Source organism: Malaclemys terrapin, chromosome 18, assembly GCF_027887155.1.
Source record: "Malaclemys terrapin pileata isolate rMalTer1 chromosome 18, rMalTer1.hap1, whole genome shotgun sequence".
NCBI classification, from domain to species: Eukaryota; Metazoa; Chordata; order Testudines; family Emydidae; genus Malaclemys; species Malaclemys terrapin.
In genome coordinates, this window is record NC_071522.1 from 3,447,637 (window position 1) to 3,469,665 (window position 22,029).

The following is a 22,029-nucleotide window of genomic DNA, read 5'->3' on the forward strand; positions in this document are numbered from 1 at the left end:
TCTAAATGAGACTTAAAGTTGAATCCAAGGGATGCTTTCTGGGCCAAATCTGGCCCAGAATTTGGGTTTCTGAAAACAAAACTTCCATAAAACATAAAATCAATTTAAAAAACAAACAAATATTTAAAAAAAAGCTAGGTAGACATTCCATGGTAGCTTTGGCAACTCAAACATTGCATTGTGCTAGAGATGCACATGAGGCAATAGTTTGACAAAATGCAAATGAAACCTGACCACAAACTGACTTATCAAGGGAAGTGAATAGTCTACATTCAGTATCTCAGCTAAGTGAAATCATGGTGTAACAAACAGCATAAATGGAGGAGGAAATCTGAATTTTTAAATTTCTGTTTTTAGTAAATTTATTAAACATATATATTTTATTTGATCACATTCCTTTAAGGCATCAGGAAAACAAAAAAAGAAACAGGCAAAATAAAATTGTGTGTGAAAACTTACAGGCAGCACATCTTGTCTCTGTTGGTTGAGCAATGGCATGCAAAGATGCAAGTTTTATTAGGGGAACAGAATCTGCGAGTCTCAGGTTTAGAATGATGGAAAGAGATGGGGAGAGGTGTAGAGAAAAGAGGCATGACTATCCTCCCTCTAACTCCCTGATGGTGTTCAGACTCCATGGCAACATCAACAACTTTAGAAACTTCACATTGTACATGTGAAAATGCTCAGTCATTTGTTTTTTCCAGTGACTTCCTCATTGTGAACTAGAAACATGCCAACTTTCAAGCTCTCAAGCTGTAAAGCTATTTTTTATTATTGTCAAAAACAGGAGCGAGAGAAGAGGCTAGAGAAAAGAGAGGGAAAAAAAAGAAGTTGCAGAAATAGCGTCAGGAGTAATCCAGGTCACAGTGAGCCAAGAGGTGGAGAATGGAGACCATGTCTACTCCACAAACTTTGGTCCACACAATTTACATCATAACACAGCCAATGAAGTTTGTACATCACCTGTGCACGTGCATACTTGGCTGATTGCATCCGCAATGTACGTACTCACCAGGAGTGCTTGCATGGATATAAAGCACAGTGCACCATGAGTAGGGTTATCACAGTGTGCCATGCAGTGCCATCTGGCACAATCCCTTTCTGGACATTTTCAGTGTTTTGTGGGATAGCAAGGATTCGCCCAGGGATATTTTTCCACCCTGTAATATCTTCCACATTCCATAATTTTCATGCCATTTTTTAAAAATCCCACATTGTGCTTTTCAGCCTCTACCATCTCTGACAGAAGCCTGGGGCCCAGAGACCTCGGCACTATTATCATGAACATTGCTAACACGACAAATGATTCTCCTGCATTTGTAGACCTGCAGGAAGTACTGAAACAATGGGATCACAATGGGGAACATGAGGATATCCTCAAGAAGAGTTTGTTAATGGACTTAGTGAAAAAAATCTTAGGTTGCTGGTGGCGTTCATGGAGCAGCTGCAGACGGTGGAGCACTATTCTGGTGCTGAGAAACAAGCATTTACGGGTGGAAGTACATTATAATGCATGTTTGGGACAATGAACAGTGGCTGCAGAACTTTCAGATGCAAAAAGTCACATTCCTGGATTTGCACGCTGAGCTTGTGCCAGCCCTCCACTGCAGAGATAGCAAAACAAGGCCTATATTGACAGTGGAGAAACAAGTGGCAATCATGACCTGGAAGCTTGCAAAGCCAGACTGCTACTGGTCAGGGGATGATTTTGGAGTTGGAAAATCCACAGTGGGGGCCACTGTCATGCAAGTGTGTAAGGTCATTAATTGCCTCCAGCTATGCCAGGCTGTGATTAGTGGAAGGCAAGGCATAGTGGATGGATTTGCAACTATGGGGTTCCTGAACTGCCATGGGGAGATAGATGGACCAGATCTCCCTATTTTGGCACCAGCCAACCTTGCTATTGAGTACATCAACAAAAAAGGATACTTTTCCATGGTCATGTAAGTGCTAGTGGATCACAGGGGTTGATTCACAGATATCAACATAGGTTGGTCAGGGTAGGTGCAAGACACCTGTGCCATTAAGAACACAGGACGGTTCAAGAAGTTGCATGCAGGGTCAGTCTTTCCTGTGCAGTGGATTATCACTGGAGATGTGGAAATGCCAACAGTGATTCTCGGGGACCCAGCCACTGGCCATCCAGACGGCACCAAGGAAAGATTCAAATATCAGCTCAGCAGGTGCAGAATGTCTATGGAATGTACTTCTGGTACACTGAAGGGTTGTTTACTCACTAGATTAGATCACAGCAAGAAAAATATCCTAATGGTTATATCTACATGTTGTGTGCTGCATAATATATGTGAGGAAAAGGGAGAAAAACTGCCACCAGGGAGAAGGGGTGAGGTGGAATATTCGTCTCTCTCCTGAATTTGAACTGCCAGACACCAGTGCTATTAGAAGAGCCCAATGTGGAACTATGTATTTGAGGGATGCTTCACAGTCAGCCACTGTACTTTTCTCTGGCATCTGTCTTGTGTAATTTAAATAATATATTGGGGGGTGGCGGAGAGTTGCCTGCTAATATATATTGTGTTGTGTCTCCTGCAAGTTATAAATACTGTTGGGCCTGGGGCTTTGCCTGTTGCTATGAATTGTGTTGTGCATGCCATACATTTATAAATATGGCTCCATGTTTTACTGACATTACCAATTCTGTGGTGCATTTATAAGTAGTTTGATTTCTTGACTGCAGTTATGCATTCCATAATACTTGTTGTGAATTAATAAATATAATTTGAGTGCAAAAATTAGGTGAATAAAATCAGAGTACAAACATATACATACATTATTCAAACTTTTAACATAATTTAATGGGGTGAAACTTTTTAAATTCCTGTTGAAGAAGAAGTCAACATTTACATCTATTTGTGTAAACAAAAAGATAGTTCAATGTAGTCAGTTGCAGCTTCGCATGCACCAATCTGTGGTTTTCACAGGTCTCTGTATATGAAGCTGTGATTTTCCTTGTTGTTCCTCTTGAGTAGAGTAGGGGTAAGCAAGTGGTCCATGATGTCACATGGTATCTTGGGGATATAGGGAACAGCAAGCACTGAGTTCTCCAAACAGTGCAAAGGCTGATGAGTCTAGGATTTTTGGACATGTAGGTGAGCCAGCATCTGCACCCCTTGGGTTTACTGAGAAGACCCGTTATGTCGCAGTGCATTTTCCACTATGTGTCTTCCTGGCACACCTGGGCCTTTTGCCTATCCTCTCTGTCCTTCTCATGCTCTTGGTCATAGTGGCCCTCCAAGATCTTTGTTCAGTCCGATGAACTTCTGACTTGCAGGATCTCGCCAAACACATCTTCCCTAGTCCTCTTCCTTCTCCTCACCAGGGTCAGGCATTCTGCATGTGTAAAGGAGGCACTTCTCAAGGCCACCACACAAGAAGTTGCTGATAAAAAAAAAAGAGATGCACCAATAAATTTACAGTTCCAACGGAAAGGGAAAGATTAAGTTTCAAAACTCCCTTCTCAGGAGGGAAGCAAAAGCAAATAAACATTATAAGGAAAACTGTGTGCACACACTTACCTTCTTGCCCCTTCATCAGCAGGCTCTTCTATGCTCTCCTGGCGAGACTGGCTAGACACCTGTGGAGTTCCAAACAGGTCTTCCTGGGTTGCAGCATAGTTGGTGTCCCCCGTCGCATCTCCTCCCTTTTTCTCCTCCTTCCCCTCCCTCTTCATGGCAGAAGTCTTCACTCAGGCTCCTCCGAGGTGTCCACAGAGCTCTGCAGTGTGCCGGTGGGGCCACCGTCAAGTACGGCATGAAGTTCATTGCAAGTGTGGCAGGTCTTTGAGGGCAGCACCAGATTTCTTGTTGCCCTCCCTCACCTTGTGGTATCCCTGGCAAAAGTTCATTCGCTTTCTAATCCCCAATGCACCCCTTTGCCTACATCCCCCTTGACATCCATTCATACATGTCCATGTTTCTACAGCTGTTCCACAGCTGTGCCTGCATAGTCTTCTTTCCCCCCTTCAGACCCAAGAGATTTAATTCTTCCTGCTGCTCCACGCAGGCGCATGTCTAATGCCTGTGTGTATGTGGAGCCATGGTACGGTAGACACAAACAACGGTGAGTTTCTAGGTATGTGCACCATGGGAAGCAATCAGGAAAAGATATTTAAAAAACGTAGGGGGTTTTTTGGTGGAGGGTTTGGAAGCATGCCAGTCTATGTTACTCCTATGCAGTGGAGTTTAAAATTGTGAGCAGATGGTCACTGTTGCAGGGACTGTGGTACTATTGGACAGTGGCTGGAAGATGGTTAGGTTCAACACAGGTCATCCAGTGTCTACACTCACATTGTGTTGACCGCATTAGGTCTACCATGGCTCTACACTGTTTGGGGAGATGGTTTTACTCAATCACCATAACAGACATTTAGGTTGACCAGAAACAAATTTGAGTGTAGACAAATACATTAATAGATTGACACAAGTTGATTTGTGTTGACCTAACTTTGTGGTGTAGACGAGGTAGTGGGAGATAGTACTGCATTTTGGGGGGTTGTGGGGTGTCCTCCCCCCCTTTTTTTTTGATGGACTGAGTATTCTAGAGGGAGATGGAAACAGGTATGAAGTGAGGGGGGGGGGGGGAGGGAAGAGAATCAGGGCCAGGGAGATAGTGCCAGGGAAAAGTATGGTACAGATGTAGATGTCACCAGAGAGAAGGAGGCAGCAACTATGGAGAGCTATGGATCTGAACTGCCAAAAGGGGACTGGGGAACATAGATGGAGACAGTGAAATAAGAGAAGCTGAAGCTGTTGGGAGGAGTAGAGGAGGACGACAAAAATTACAGGGAAATGGTGATACTGTGAGAAGGGGAGTAGGAGAGCTGTGGTCAAAGCCATAAGAAAACTATACAGGAACATAGCTAGGTAGGAATAAATCAGAAAACTAATTTAAATTTAAATTCAAGCTGCCCAAAGTTCCTGATAGATGCCACATAAGATTGACTGTTGACATTACTGTCTAAGTTTTAAAAGTATGCATGTTCCTGTGATAGTTATTTGAGTTATTTGTGCAAGGAAATGATTTCACAACACGCGTTGCAAAGTGGAGACCTATAAAATCTGGTTATTACAGTACAATATAGAATTCTGCGCCAATAAGCTTAAGAGGTCTAGTGCAACCTTTCTCAAATGCAGCCACCAGGGGCTTTTCTTAGCGGCCCCTCCCCTCTTTGTTGCTCCTGGATACACCACCTTGGTGTTGGTTGCTGGGGCCACCAGTAGAGGTTGGGCCCTGCCACCTCTGGAGACACCTGGGGCACATGCTGGAGGAGCAGGCAGCCGGTGAATTCCCCACCTTCCCAGGGATGGTGGGGCTCAGGCTTTGGGCTCTACCCCTGGGATGGGGCTTTGGGCTCCAGCCCCAAGCTCTGGCTGCACAGTGGCAGGCCCCAGCAACCAACACTCTGTCCCTGGACCCAGGCTGCAGGGCTTCGGGCTCTGGCCATGGGGATTCAGGGTCCAGCCCCCGCTGTCTCCCCCAACCTTTCATCCAAGGCTTAATTTATCTCCAGGCTTGCCAAGGCTGAGCAAGTCTGCTGCAAAATGTGATACTTGTATGTTTGTAAATATCACCTTTTCACAACAGACATACTAGCTAGCAATAAATAAATTACAATGATTTGGACATGTATATGTGCATGTTTATTTGGTTTTCCCTAAAGTTACTTAAGTATTTTAGGAAAAATACTAAGATGTCTTAAGAGTGGCCACCAACAAGAGTTAGTGGCCACACTCTGAGGCCACCAAAAATTTGTCCTGAGAACCCCTGGTCTAGTGTGCCATCAATATGGGTAAAGTTTCACAGAACTTTATTAATGCTAACAAAAGTTGCACATGTCAATCACACAGGTTGGATAACTGATAGGTCTCTAAAACAGGATACACTTATTTGCCAGAAACATCCACTGGAAATGTTTTCATATTGTCAGCTAATCATAATCTACATCTAACAAGTAATGCATAAATAGCAAATTAACATCTCTGAAAGCTACCCAACACAAAAGGAAAAAGAAACAGTAAAAATCAATACCACGGACAAGAACATTTAGCTACAGAAACATTAGCATAAGAGGCCAACTCCAAAACAGAGCACTCTTTGCTTCAACTCAGGAACCAATCAGAAGGTTGATTTCCAAACACACTCATATTTATACTGTGCTTTACATACAAGAAATGCAGGAGATATACTTCACTTCACTCCTTTCAGTGTGCATTCTGCTGGAGACAATGACAAGAGATTGAAAAGAATCCTTAAAGTACATATAAATCTTACTGCACTTTTTAAAAAATGTAATTGATTTCTTTAATAGATCAACATCAGTAATTCACATAAAGGCACTAGCCATTTTAGGAAGTTCTATATTATAACTGGGAAAACACTTTTGTAGAACAAATAAAAATGTATTCTTTAAAAACGTTAAGATCCTCTTCATAAGTGCTGTGGATCATTTATTACTTTGGCCTCCAAAATCTCAGAAGTGACATGTTCATGTCCAGGGCCTTGGACATATGCTATCATGATGAATTAAAATAATGCATTGTGATTTTATTTTAATTAGCATTTTATTGTAAGCTACTTGTTTTCTTTTATTGTAATTCCATACATTCGTACTGCCTTCTTCATTTTCTGTGACAAGAAACCTAAAAATATCTAAACTGTCCCTTGAGGACTTTTTAGTCTTAAATAGTTATGTACAACATTTTTTTTGTAGAAAGGGTACGATCACAAAAATTGCCATTCCTATCTCTATTAAGATACCAAGTTATGGGGCACATAAGGCCCTATTAACATTTTATGATCATGATGCTCAGTTAATTAGAAATGTCTTAAGCTTTAGGGGCCCCCAAAAGCATGACTGGGAATAGTACTATATTGTCCAAGAAAGTCACACAAAACAACGCTGTTGGGTTTTCTCTTTCCAATTATTCAAGGAACTCTAAAATATATTAATCAAATCCAGTTAACATATTTAAACTGCAAATATTAAGAAATCATCATACATGAAGTAAAACACTATTAGTATTGACAAATTATGTTCCAGGGAAACCCAGAAAGAGCAGCTAGAGTTTTAGAAAGAATTAAATACTATGATAGCATTCAGAAGGTATTTATACCAACATTCTAATGTAACTCATTAGCAAGAAAAAACTTGGAGCGATTTTGGACTTTCAGAGTTGGAATATATTTTATTTAGGGAGGGGGAAGAGGTGAGTGGGTGTGTGGAGACAGCTGATCTAAATCTTCATTGAGAAGAACTTGGAGAAAGACCATTTAAACTACTGAGAATTCTAGCAGTCCAACTCCTGAAGTCACGATGGGGCAATTACTAAAAGTAACTCTTACTTTTAAAAGCTGAATATAGTGATTCACAGTTAACTGCAACATGTAAAGTGAAGCTTTAAAATAAAATAAAAATAAACAAAAAAAAAATCACAAAAGGTATTCACATTTCCCCCCCACACACACACACACACTTTCAATGACAGAGTTCTAATTTGTGGTTAGAAAAATGTTACATTTGATCTGTTCACTCTAAACCATTTTTATCTATGTGTACACAGAATCAACCGGATCAACAGAATTGCGTCTGACCAATATTTGTACAAATAGCCTGACATGATTTAATACTGGTCCTGGTCCACACTAACCCCCCACTTCGGACTAAGGTACGCAAATTCAGCTACGTTAATAACGTACCTGAATTCAAAGTACCTTAGTCCGAACTTACCGCGGGTCCAGACGCGGCAGGCAGGCTCCCCCGCTGATGCCGCATACTCCTCTCGCTGAGCTGGAGTACCGGCGTCGACAGCAAGCACTTCCGGGATCGATCCAGGATCGATTTATCGCATCTAGACAAGACACGATAAATCGATCCCAGAAAATCGATCGCTTACATCCAGACCAGGAAGTAAGTATAGACGTACCCTGTATGTGTTCCACTTGTCTCTGAAGAGTCGGTAAGCAATAGCATTTTCAGTGTCAAATCTAGTAAATCAGCATGGCTCCATAGTATTCTCTCTCTCATACATCTTACATTTATATTCCTTCTACAATCAAGTCTAAACTTAATTCCCAAAGGATTCTACACTAAGGCCTTGTCTTCATGGGGAAAACAGACCACAATACAGTTATTGCCAGATAAGCTATTGTAGAAGAGTTCCCTGGGTGGATACTACTCTGGGATAAAAAAATCACTTTATTCTGGAATAATTACTGCACCAGAATAAAGTGTCCACATGGGGAGCTATTATGGAATAGCTATTCCAGTCAATTTCCCTAGGTAGACAAGACCTAAGAAAAGTTGGATAAGCCATTTAGTCACAAGAACTTTACTTACAGGTAGCTCCTTTCCCTTAAAATTTCCCTCTTACACCTGCAACAAATATGAGGATCTTATTGACTAAGATTAACACAGGTGCGTGTGTCCGTGCAACAGTGCAGTACGTGCTACAATTACAGCCTTCCTGTCCTGACACAAACGTTTCCTTATCTTACTGAGTGTTACCATTTCAGTATCAAAACTGAATTTGACTGACATTTGAAAAAATGATAATTTCAGTTTCAGTTTTTGTGGTACAATGGGAAATGTCACTCATCCTTATGCGGCTTACAAGAGCTGTTCTTGGACAACAGAAAGTAATCTATCTGTAACACCACCTGACAAATCAGCCTTCTCTTGAGCTACCTACAAAACATTTTATAAATTAGAAATAATACACTGACTTATTTTTTAAACTACAGAAGCCTGACCTGGTTCAGATTTTACTGAAGTTCACAAATGAGTATAAGAGCATCAGACCAGCATTCAGGAAACATTTGTTCATTTTATGAAACCACCATACAGGTAGTATTCTTACTTAGAATTGTATTGTGCTGCATTGCACTTGCATGCACTGTACCTGGCTTCCAACTCAATGATCATTAACATTCAATTATTGTTTTTTAAGTTAGACATATTTATTAAAAGAAAAACTGAATAATGTTTTGGCTACTTAAGGAAATCCCCAATGAAAAAGCAAATTTAAGGGGAGCACAACAAATAAAGAGAAAGATAGACAAAATATACTGCACACAAAAACGGCCCAGAGCTTTTAAAGAAAATTAGACCCACACTGAACAAAGAGAGATATGACTAATGTTACACAGAGAAAAAAAGTTAATGTGACAGTCAATAAAAACAGTTCTGGCTGATTTTAATCTACTGTTACAAGTAACAACTCAGATAAATATAACTGAAAGAATGAGGTCAATTTTTTTTTTATTGTACATTTGACCGCAGTTTGTGTGGAGTCCATTTCCCCTGTTTGTAAAAGTCTCTCACCTACACTCACTGGGAAGATAAATATTTTAGAAGACAGAAAGATGTAATTATAAGGCCACAACAACTGGTGAAGAGAAACTGAAGAAAGATTCGAAGGCAGGTATAGCTACTATGACCTCATTTTTTTGAAATCAGATTTCTAGTTGATAGTGTCCCTTTAAATAAAAAGATCAGAATGAATGGAATTTTGCATTAGAATTCCGTCAAATGTCAGAAAGCCTGGTGTGGATGACAAAATAAGTACTCTATATGCGTTCTGAGAGCATTTACAATGTGTTAATTTCTATCCTGCTAAGACTATGACATATTTTGATATTTTAGCATCAGCAAACCCTTCATTACATGTTAAAAATACATTCTGGTCAACCATTGTTATCTGCATTGTATTCTAACCTACTGAATACATGAAACTAAATACGAAAAACACTTTCATTGCAGCACTTTCTTTGTCCACTTCCAAATGCAAGTTATAACTCCAACAGCAAGAAAGCTTCCAAATTTTGCTCATTCTCAGGCATCAGTAGTACATTTAGATGAGCAATAACATGCAATACACTTTCAAATTAAAAACATTACCTTGTAGATTAATTTATATCAAAAATTTAACCTTGCCAAGGAACCTATATGAGAGACCAATGTCAAGAAAAATTAATGACACATTCACAAATAATTCCAATTGAAAATAGCTACAAAAAATCCACTTATCTGAACTTTCCTAGCTTTAGGATAAGTTTGTACCTTCCCCCCATCACACGCATACTAGACTTCAGCAGACTAGAAATCCACTTCAAATATTATATACTTTTTCAAACTTCATAGTTGTTTAGGCAAAAAGAAATGGCAAAATACTGGCGTTTTACTATGCAGACTACGGCCAACAAAAAATAAGATCTGGACACAGTCCTTATGTGAACAAATATACTACTGTCGTATCTTTTTTATTCAGGTCCTCATCACCAAATTATCACTATGTTAAAAAGAGAATATAGCACAACTTCTCCTCAAATAATAAAGTCTATAACAAAAAAAAAAAATACATGAATCCAGTATAGGTCTAATACTCATTACCCATTAACTCCATAGGTTTAAAATAGCATACAATGTAAATATATTTACACAAAGCCTACCATTCCAAATTAACTCACTAGTGATAAGGGGAAATATCTACAGCCTGGACCCACTATTGTTTTTTCACTTAGGTTACATAGTTCTTTGCAATGATGAAGTAAATAGAATTGTTAAAGGCCACCTTTTTCTAAGCATGAAAAACAAGAACTTCAGACACCAATAACAGTTTATTCAGAACTGCATGTGTATTTATGCTTGTTTAATATTAAGAGTGGGTAATGTTAAACCGGACTGATGACCAATTACAATTAACACAATATACTTATACACAATAGCAATAACCAGTTTTGAAGAGTAGCACAAGAGTGCTCTACCATGAAGTTTGGACAGTTAGAATAAGCCACTTCCATTGTCTCCTGCAACATCACAGAAATGACAGAGACGGGAGATGTTTACAGATCCTAAATCAACAATTCAGTTTCAGCATCGGCATTACAGCAACACCGCCCCCACCCCAGTGTAGGACTAGGGCAGGCAGCTCTAGGGCAGCAACTACGTTTTCCAACCCGCAGCTTCTGTAAACAGGACCTCTTCAGAAACTGACTACAGTACATCGAACAATCGCCCACTCCTCTCCACGTCCCCGGCTGGTTGAGTTTTCGGCACGCCTCCTGCTCCTCTCCCCTCCCCTCCCAAGGAGGGACCGACATCCAGGAGAAGAGCGATGCTCTGGAATTCCTCCAGAAACCTGCTGGCAGCAGCCAGCCCTGCTACACCGCAGGCCTAATCCCCTCATCCCCAAACACCTACCCCACCCCCGCTTCATGCTCGCCCCCGCTGCCCCCACTTCCCCACGAGCCATTCACAGCTCACCCCCACCACCTCCCTATGGGCAAGTCTCTCTAGCCCCCCCGCCCCGAAATCCCTTCCAGCCCCCCCTTCCTCTGCGTCCCACCCCTCCCCCACCCTGCCCCTCCCATGCCGGCCCCACCCGCTCTCCCCACGCTCCCCGCCCCACCGCCCCGGGGGTGGCAGCCCAACATTCCCTCTCCTGGGTCCCCGGGGAGGAAGGGAACGGCCAGGAGCCCCCACCTCCTTGCAGCTGCCGCGCTAGGCCCCGATGCCCGAAACGACGGCAGCGCCTCCCCCCCAGTTGCCCGATGAAACCCTCCCCCTCTTACCGGCAGCGCGGCGCTGGAACGGAGCACACAGCCGACTCTAACTAGGGTCGGGACTCGCGGAGTCTCTCACCTCAGCCTCAGCTCCTCCGTCGCCGCCATCTTGTCTCCCCTCCCCCCGGCTTGGGCGGCTCCTCCCCCTTTGGCCAGGTCCTAACAGCTACATAACAAACCCCCACAGCCAGAGGCCCGTTTCTCATTTTCTGCCCACTGTCAGGGGCGGATCAGAAACACTCGGTCTTTTCCTATTCTCCATGGGAGTCCCAGTGGCACCGGGCCGATCCGTTCCTGGGCAGGGGAAGGAGGGGTGTCACTATACTGCTGCCAGGACCCGTCGGTCTGTGCGGCGGTAAAGGGCTCCCCCCCCCATGGGGGGGAAGAAGCGGGGTGACCGCGGCATGGCCATAGGGGAGACTCACGTAGGGGAGAGGGCAGCCTTCGCTATTTAGTGGGGAGCGGGCAAGGGGGGCACTGACTATGGGGGAGCAGAGACATGGCCATAGGGTGGGGTCTAGGCAAAGGCGGGGGGGGGGAGGGACAAGAACATGACGGGGAACTCACCGTGGGAAGGAGAGAAAGGACGTGGGGCAGGTGCCAGCCATTGATAGTGGGTGGGGACACTAAGCAGTGGAGGAGAGGGTTACAGTGTGACACTTGCGGGGGGGAGGTTGTAATCATTTGTAGTCTTTTACAGGACAATATGTTGCACCAACACGAGCAGACCGAGTGTTGTCATCTCAAAATTAGCAATTCCAACGCCTGATGATGCGACCTGTGCATTAAATATCAGCGGGTGAGCGATAGTTCTGCTTGCAGTGGTTCTGTTTGCCAAGTCCCCGCATGCAGGAACAGAGCCTACAATAGACAGATGATCCTTTATTTTTCTGGCGATATTTTATTAAACTAATGGGATTATACCCAGAAAAACTGTCTTTCCATACACACTCCAAATAAGGTCAAACCAATATATTTTATAATAGGTGAAATGTTTGGCAATGCTGTATAGGTTGGGGCCATATAAACAGAGAAGGCAAGTCCAAATCCCATACATGCACAATGTCAGTGTGATTAAAATAAGAGTGAATACAGCAAAGGGAGAAAAGCTTTACATATTATCAATGCACACAAGATGTTTTTAAAAATCCATCCTCAAAGCTGTTAAGATGTGAAAATGTGAATGAGTGAGAAATTAATTATTCCAATTAGAGGAGCACAGCAAAACCCTTCAACACAAGTGAAAGATCATTTTTAGAACTACCTTAAAAATTAATCCTACATTAAGGGAGTCACCCTCTGAAACGGAATGAGACTTGGCAAGTCTGCAATATATTTTACACTGTGAATGTTTCATACATGATGTATAGGTTGAGGGGCAATGGGAGAGAGAAAAAAACAGAGACATAGTCTTGCCAAGTTTCAATTTCAGGGAGACTCACATTTTTTAATTAATTTTGTGCTATTTTTCTCAAGCATCTCCCTCTAGTGAGGAAGGATTTGTTTTTTTTAATGTCTTAGTGAGGCAATCAAAATGTCAGTTTTTCTTTTTAAATATCCCTTTTTCAGGTTGCCCACGGCAAATAAATTATATAATATTTTTTTAAACATGCAATTTTAAATGTGATAACACCACAGAGAGGTCCCAATTCTCAGGCATTCTTCACAGGAAAAAAGGGACTTTTAGTGGATGTAGTTTTTAATATTTTAGGGAGTGAGAGTCTCTTGTTTCCATGCTCACGTAGACCCCATTGAGTGTGAAGGGCCCTGTTTCAATGTTTGTGGGGGTGTGATGGTCCATATAATTACTGCAGATATTTATTTGGTGGTTGACACTCTAGCAGCTGGGTGTACTTTATTATTTTTATTATTATATTAAAATGTATTTATATTGCAGTAATAGGACCCCATTGTGTTAAAGTGCTGTACAAGTTTGAGATCTGACACTCCCTGCCCTAAAGTGTTTACAATCTATAATATCAAACCTGCAAACACTTACATGGTTAATTTTCTGGACTGTGAGTGGTTCTATTGATTTCAATAGGTTTACTCACAATGTGTAAAGTTAAGCATGTGCACAAATCTCTACAGCTTCAGGTCCTAAATAGACAAGATAAACAGTAAAAACAAGATAAGCTGCAGATAAGATGTCAAATGTACACGTATTTTTAGTTTTTAGCTTTTTTAATGTTGATTTTCCCCAGACCGTAGTCCTTATCCAGCTCTACAACCTTTTGTCCAAGTGGTTCAGACGTTACCCTTGCTGACTACTCTTCTACCTTGCACACCCCCAGGAAAAACATTCTTAATATATTGTGTTACTTTTCTAATTTTAATGTATATATTTTTTTCTGTTTCTCTATTCCCTCCATCTCCCTTTCATGGTAACTTCAACCTCTGATCTGCACCCAAGTGCCTTCTATTTCATGTTGTCACAGTTATAATAGTTGTGCATCACAGAGGTCTGAACGTGTCTGGAATCTCTGACGGCATGCTCCTTTTACCCTATTGCTCCTTCAGTTCTATGTGATTTAGAAGATTACAACCAACTCACGTGGCTTCTGTAATCTACATTAGAAGGCAGCAACGGGATAAACAAATTATATGACCTCAAGTCCTACATTTATTATATTTATATTTATTATTATTTGTCAACTTCATGTATTTGGTGCTGTCCAAGACACAAATAATAAAGACAGTCCTTGCATCAAAAAGTTTACAGCGTAAAGTCATAATCCTGCAACTGGATCTGCATGAGTAGATCCCAGATTTCAGTAGAATTCAAGGGTCCATCCACTTGGACCTGACAGCAGGATCTCATCTGAGCCTCCAAACCAGGAGGGAAGAACTTGGTATGTAAACTCTTTGGAGTGGGACTGTACTTCCTATGAGGCTGGTATGTCATCTAGCACATTCTTGGGACTATAGCGATACAAGTGATTATAAGCATTGTTAATTCATTTATTGTGGACAAAGCAAAATACACGCATTGGTAGAGGTGATTTTAAAGGTGTGTGTGTGTGACAACCACACGCATGTGGGGCCCATTGTGGCCTTGGTGTGGCCTTTTCTGTTGTCCCAGTGGGAGCCTGCAGAGTGGGGAGACTGGAACTCTTTTCTCTGTGTATGAATCCTTTCTGGGTGGAGTTCCCGCAAGGGCTCATTTTCCCCTCCCCGAAGGGGGACATGTGGTGGGCCAGTTCTGGAAGGGAGTGAGCCCTGCGTGTTATCCCTGTCACTCCCTCCCGGGTTCACTCAAAGAAGAGAGCCTTGCTCAGGGAAAAGCCCTTCTAGGCGCGGAACCTTTCTACCGCTTATCCTTGTTCCCGCCCGGAACGACGTGGTCCCTTCCGGGTTCGGTCGCTATGGCGCTGGCGCTGCTGGGTTCGTTCCTGGCGGCGCTGCTTGCGCTGGTGTGGCTGGGCTCGCGCTGGCTGCGACGACGCGGCGCGGGTTGGGGACACCGAACCCTGTGTGCGGCGGCACCAGCGCGGGCCGATGACGTACGTGCCCTGGTCGTGACGGCGCACCCTGATGACGAAGCAATGTTCTTTGCTCCCACAATCCTCAGCCTGGGCAGGTTTCAGGCTCAACTCTGGCTGCTGTGCTGCTCTTCAGGTGAGGGAGGGTGAGAAAGAGGAATGGGGGAGTGGGTCTGGGTCTGGCCAACATTGACCAGATGAGGGAAATGCCAATACACTGCACCCAGTGACATCTCATGCTGTGACATCATCATGCCATGATGTCATTACCTGTGTTCCATCCCATGCTGACATCACCCAATCAGGTTTTTGTGATGTAGCCAACATCCTCATGATATCACCCCGCTTCACAATGATATAATGTAACTGAGTTGTGTCATACCCAAGGCTGCCAATTTTGCTTGGCCGTATTCCTGGAGTTTTCATCACATGATATAATCTTTAATTAAAGATTAATCTTCAGTTCCTGGAGACTCCAGGACAATCCTGGAGGTAACCCTATTTTACCACATTATGACTTCAGTACACCACAACATCACACTGTATGTTACAACTTCACAATGTTATGTGTGGCCTTGTAGTAGATGTGCATTCCATTGTGAAGTAATTGTCCCATCATGATACACTGTAGCATCGCTTACAAAATATCAGTACACTGTGACAAAACACAATATTGCATCGTTGTGCCTGACGCAATATGATGGTGATGCATTAAAACATCACCATGCTATTCAGTTCATAGTGCTCCAGAAACATCTGCAGTCTAACTGACCCTTCAGACTACTCTTGTGGGACTATAGTTTGATGCAATCCCCACTTGATAGCAGGCTAGAACATATATCATTTAATGCAAAGTAGGCCGTGGTAACTCATGGAGACCAGTAGAGAGGCTAATGATTAAAGTGTGTGGGAGGGATACATCCAGAGGACCATTCCCCAAATCCTGAAGTACTAGTACTGTGATAGATATCAGTGGTTAGGAACCACTGGTAAAAAGTATAATAAAAAGATATCTGAGGTAGTGAGTTCCATGCCAATTGTACCTCCCAAAACACTTTACAATTACTTAGATAATAGCGCAAAGAAATGAAAAGAAAGACATTTAGTTGTGTAGAATCTCAAACATATGATTGTTTATAAAACATTATAGTGTGCATGGCACTGCACAGACATAAAAGATAGGGTTCCTGCTCCAAGAAGCTTATAATGTGAGTTAAGGATCAAGAATCTTTTTGTCATGAATTTCCTTATTAGAAACTATGTAGTGTCAAATGCACATCTGAGTCATGTTTTGATGGGAAGAAGAGGCCCTCTGTAGGTCTCAAGACTCTAGGTAGCTTACCCTCAACTCTTCTGTTCCCAATTCTCAAGGCTTCAAGTTATTAAAACCTCTCTAGGTGAGAAGAACGGGATGGAATATTTGGAGCCCATTGGTATTATTCTGTTATCAGTCAAAGTCTGTCACCCATCCAGAGCTGAATATGCAGCCTCCAGTGTGTTGTTTGCTGGTTTGGATCATGAGAGACCAGAACTGGACCCCATTTGGCTTTCTCACCACTGTGCAGAGACGTTAGCACAATGCCACCAAGCCAGCTCAGTCTAGAGCATTTCTTATATATAAGGCTACGTTTTAGTCACGGGTATTTTTAGTAAAAGTCCTTTATATGGATAATAAGATTGTTCGCTGTAACACTAAAAAGGATAAAAACGTAAGAGAGCTATAAACCCTCATGCTTCAGGACATAAGCCAGACGTTAATAGATTGAGGGAGGAGAGAGGAAAAAAATTCCCTAAGAGTAGGTTATTCCATAATTCTCCATTATGGGCTTTCTTGCATCTTCTGTTGAAGGATCTGATACTGGCCACTGTCAGAGACAGGATACTGGACTAGATGGACCATTCATCTGATTTGGTATGTCAAATTCCTGTGTTCCAACCAAGAGAACTCGTTAATTATAAAGAGTCAAACTCTGCTCTAAGAGATGAATGTGCAACTCCATTTGAAGTCAAGTACTGGGTCCTAAAACTTTACACTGGGCCAAAGGGAGTGTTTCCTGAGTATAAGCTATAGGACTTGCTCCCCATAATGTACCTCTTCCTCAGGTGGGGAACCCTAGTACTAAGTACTTTCAGATCTTACATGTGGTACTACATATGCTTGATGATTTGAGGATGGAGATGTTTGTTCCATGCTAAATTGAAGTAAAGTAAATAGTGTTACTGCATTTGTTATTTTCAGGAAATTACTACAATCAAGGGGAGATTCGTAAGAATGAACTTGTACAGAGTTGTGCTATTTTGGGGATCCCTCCTTCCAATGTAACAGTTATTGACCACAGGTAACCATTTTTTAATTATAGCAGAATATCATTGTTGTCTGTAAATAGGAAATATCAACTAATGCACCCTGGACTTGGACATTTAGTAAAAGTTTAACCTAGTGTCCCATGCTGTGAACTTCATTATCAGTCAAATGGAAGTGCAGTGTAACATTTATTGGCTAACTCTGTAGTACTGTGTAAGGAAATCCAGATCATTTGGACGTGAATTCCAATATATCTTGGTGCTCAGATCATTTCAATTAAGGCCTGTCCACAAAGCAACTGAAAACATGACAAGTTCCCATGTTAGCTGGGTTCTAGCTCAGTGGGTCTCGGCAGCATAGTTATATTATTTCCCCCCAAGTACTGTGCTAGCCAAACTGTTCAAGATGACCCCTCACACCAAGTCATCTATGAGCAAGTCTGTGCTACAGATATCACTATATCAGGGGACTGGTTACAGCATTAAAATACAGCTGTTCCCTGATTTGGTTACAAGGTAGTTACAGCTAATAGTGTAGATGGGCCCTTAACTATTCTCTGTAATCAAGCTAAAGATTTGGGCATGTCAGTTAAGATCCTGTCTATGAATTGGAGTTTTGTTGGAACTGGGCCTCTGGATATTTATGGTGTCTACAATTCTTTAAAAGAATTCCTCCTGTCCACGCTGGTCAAGGGAACCATGGTAGCAACAACTGAGATTAAACAGAATTGTTGTTAGCACAATTTTAGCCATAGTGTGGGCAGGGCATTAGAGGCATGTCTGTGCTGACAGTAACATTGACCAGATCCTCAGCTGGTATAAACTGCTGTAGCTTCATTGATTTTAGTTACACTTATGCTGATTTACACCAGTCAATTGCACCTGGCCCCAGATTGTGGAATCATGTTCTAATGTGGTTTGATCTGGTCTGCATATCTGAGACCAAGTTATAGCCCTGTAGAGGCTGGGCTGTAGCAATATCCCGTAACATATTTATAACATAGCATAGTCCCACCTACACATGCAAGAATGAACTGTGGTATTAGAGTCAAGACATCACCAGGTGATAACATAATTCCCTGATGCTATGGACTAGATGTCTGCACAAGATCCTTAGGCTATGTCTATACTTACTAGCTTACAGCGGCACAGCTGTGCTGTGCGCTCCTGTAGCCACGTTATGCCGATTGGAGAGAGCACACCTGTCAACATAATAAAACCAGCTCAACGAGTAGCAGTAGCTACGTTGGTGGGAGAGCGTCTCTCGCCGACATAGCCCTGTGCACATGAGCGCTTATGCCAGCAAAATTTATGTCGCCTGGGGGGTGTATTTTTCACATCCCTGAGTTTTGCCAACATAAATGCTAGTGTAGACATGGCCTTATTCTTTTCAGTGCTAGTGTAGACATGGCCTTATTCTTTTCAATGCTGTGTGGACATGAGGGTAGATGATGAAGACAGCCTTCCTGTGTTTATGATTACTTTAGAAACTTTCTTCTGGAGAGGCAGTTTATCATGCTGAATTAGTGAATCATAGAACCCAGTGATTGTAGAGACTCATTATGTCACTCATTACACCTCCATGCAAGTACAGACTGATGGCTGATACTAGAAATGGAGGAGAAATGTACAGGAAAACAATGAACTGGTGGTTGTTTTAGTTTTAAAGAACCATAATAAAAACAATAAAAAACATTTTTATTAAAAAACAAACAAACAATTAACTGTAAAGGCATGATTTAAACCCACAAAAGCTAGAAAAGCCAGACTAAATATCCAGGATGCAAGCTGACCTTTGTTCTTAACATGCAACAAATTATTAAACTATATAAGGAATAGCCAGGATGGATTTGTCAAGCACAAGTCATGCTACACCAACCTAATTTCCTTCTTTGACAGGGTTATTGGCCTACTGGATAGGGGGAAAACAGTAGATATGAAATATCTTGATTTTAGAAAGGCTTTTGACACAGTCCCACATGATATTCTCATAATCAAACTAGGGAAATGCAGTCTAGATGAACTTATAAGGTGGGTGCACAACTGTTTGAAAGACCATACTCAAAGGAAATTCACAGTCAAACTGGGAGGGCGAATCTAGTGGAGTCCCACAGGAGTCAGTCCTGGGTCTGGTACTACTCAATATTTTAATTCATAACTTGGATAATTATGTAGAGAGTATTGCTTATAAAATTTGCAGATGACACCAAGATGGGAGGGATTGCAGGCACCTTGGAAGACAGGATTAGAATTCAAAATAACATTGATAAATTGGAGAATTGGTCTGAATTCAACAAGATGAAATTCAATAAAGATAAGTGCAAAGTACTTCACTTAATGCACAACTACAAAATGGAGAATAACTGGCTCAGTGGTAATACTGCTGAAGAGGATCTGGGGATTCTAGTGGATCACAAATTGAATATGAGTCCACAATATGTTGCAGTTGCAAAAAAGGATAATATCATTCTGGGGTGTATTAACAGGAGTGTTGTATGCAAGACATGGGAGGTAATTGTCTTGCTCTGCTCGACACTGATGAGGCCTCAGCTGGAGTACTGTGTCCAGTTCTGGGCCCCACACTGTAAGAAAGATATGGGCAAATTGTAGAGAGTCCAGAGGAAAACAACAAAATGATAAAAGGTTTAGAAAACCTGATCTGTGAGGAAAGCTTTAAAAAACTGGGCATGTTTAGTCTTGAGAAAAGAAGATTGCGGGGGGAGGGGGAGTCAGCCTAATAACAGTCTTCAAATATGTTAAGAGCTGTTAAAAAGAGGAAGGAGATCAAGTGTTCTCCATGTTCACTGAAGATAGGATAAGTAGTAATGGACTCAGTCTTCCCAAAGGGAGATTTAGGTTAGATATTAGGAAAAACATTCTAACAATAATAAGGGTAGTTAAACTCTGGAACCAACTTCCAAGGGAGGTTGTGGAATTCCCATCACTGGAGGTTTTTAAGAAGAGATTGGACATGTACCTGTCAGGTATGGTCTAGGTTTACTTGGTCCTGCTGCCGCACATAGGGCTGGACTAGATGGCCTCTCAAGATCCTTTCCAGTCCGATATTCCTATGGTTCTTTGTTTTCTCTTGAGTTAACAGGCCTGAATTCCCTGGCTTTTGAGGGTTTAGGTCTGACTTTCCATTTTAGTTCAACAGAGGTTTTTGGGTCAGATAAGATAAGTGTTTATTCCCCCTTTTAAGTGAATGGAGAGCTGCTCCCCTTCCCTTCTCTTGAGCTGCTTTTGGGTAACTCTGTTTTACAGTGTTGCCATATTGCAACAGTCAGTACTGTGGCGGGAAAAGACAAGTCACTGAAATTAGCAAAGTGTAAAGGAACAGAAAATATCCTGTAATTGAAGCAAGTCTCTCTTAAAATTTACAAAAAGGATACTCAAAAAAATAGAAGTGGTGGTCCAGTTGGCTGGTGACCTCTCCAGTGCAATGTGCAATTGGTTAGTATATGATGCAAGCTTCCTGACACTGGTCACGCATTCTCACCTATATACACAACCCAGAGCATTGTTTTATGCAAGCAATACCTTGGTTTCCTTAATAGATAAAGTGCAGGTAGTTTAAAAAGAAGAGCCTGGATAACCTCTCCTGATTACCATTTATGTAAAAAATGAGTGATGTGTGATCTTCACAATGGAGGCAAGTGTCTGAAAGGCACAGAGATAGGTATTAACTTGAATGTGAGATAAAAAATTAGGACCTTATCCGTAAAGACCTTACTTCATCATCAGATACTAGCAAATAGGCTCATTTTTTGCCAACAAGTTAAAGGGCCAACTCCTGAAGTTTTACTCAATTCTTACTCAGACATCAGATCCCTTTTTATGACCAAATCCTGAGTGCTGCAGAGCACCTGTAACTCACATTGACATTGTTAGAAGCTGAGTGAGGACTGAGTTAAAGACTTGAGGATGCTGTTTTGAATACTGTTGATACACAAGCACATCCCTAGTGTGACGAGTTTACTTCCAAGGTGTATATTCCCTCATTTCTGTGAAACAAAATGGTTAGAGGAGCAGGAATGTTTTTTAGACAGTTAAGATTTATAGAGAAGCTGTTTTGTCTTGCTGTTAGAACGAGGCAATGGGAATAAGGATTCCTGAGTCTTATTCCAGCTCCACCAGTGATTCGCTGTGTGACTTTGGGCAAATCATTAACCTCCTTATGCCTCAGTTCCACTTGTGTAAAATGGGGATTATAGTAAAAGTATTTACCAGTTTGGTGTGAGGTGAGGCTTAATGAATTCACGTCTGTTCAGTTCTTTGATAGCCTCAGATGGAAGTCACTATAGCAGTACAAAGCGTTATTTATTATTATTACCATCACTATTGCCATTAACCGTCCTTGAAATTCTATAGCTACAAAGGAGGTGACATTTTCAGAAGGTTGCTCCTCTTTGGCAGTGGGTAAATTCTGAGCCCTTCTGTATTTTGTGCTTTCTTCCTAATTCTGCAGCGGAGAATTTCCCATAAATGTAAAGAGCTCCTGCTTGACACAAGGACCAGGGCAGGCACAGTGCCCATTTTGCGTTCCTTACCCAAACACTGCATGCTTTACATTATCCAAGCTGCAAACTTGTATTTTGGTAAGGAAAAGGAAAACCCAAAGGATTGCTAGGTCTGGATCTGCTCCAGCCATTGTAGCATAGAG

General features: G+C 41.8%; 2 protein-coding genes across 14 annotated transcripts in view; one reads left to right on the forward strand and one right to left on the reverse strand.

The window, feature by feature from the left end:
- NCOR1 (nuclear receptor corepressor 1) overlaps positions 1 to 11,688 on the reverse strand; it is a 102,770-nt gene extending 91,082 nt beyond the window's left edge. For 11 of the 12 annotated variants that reach the window (XM_054008765.1, XM_054008761.1, XM_054008763.1 and 8 more), the window contains exon 1: positions 11,590 to 11,688. The gene's annotated coding sequence lies outside the window, so the exon portion shown is untranslated. The remainder of the gene's footprint in view (positions 1 to 11,589) is intronic. The other variant, XM_054008753.1, reaches the window with a different exon arrangement.
- Positions 11,689 to 14,603: 2,915 nt separating this feature from the next.
- The window catches only part of PIGL (phosphatidylinositol glycan anchor biosynthesis class L), an 85,863-nt gene continuing 78,437 nt past the window's right edge, over positions 14,604 to 22,029 (forward strand). Inside the window, exons 1-2 of one of the 2 annotated variants that reach the window (XM_054008709.1) lie at positions 14,604 to 15,198; positions 17,302 to 17,401. In XM_054008709.1, coding sequence (XP_053864684.1) covers positions 14,616 to 15,198; positions 17,302 to 17,401 — 683 coding nt within the window. In that variant the 5' untranslated portion in view covers positions 14,604 to 14,615. The remainder of the gene's footprint in view (positions 15,199 to 17,301; positions 17,402 to 22,029) is intronic. The other variant, XM_054008708.1, reaches the window with a different exon arrangement.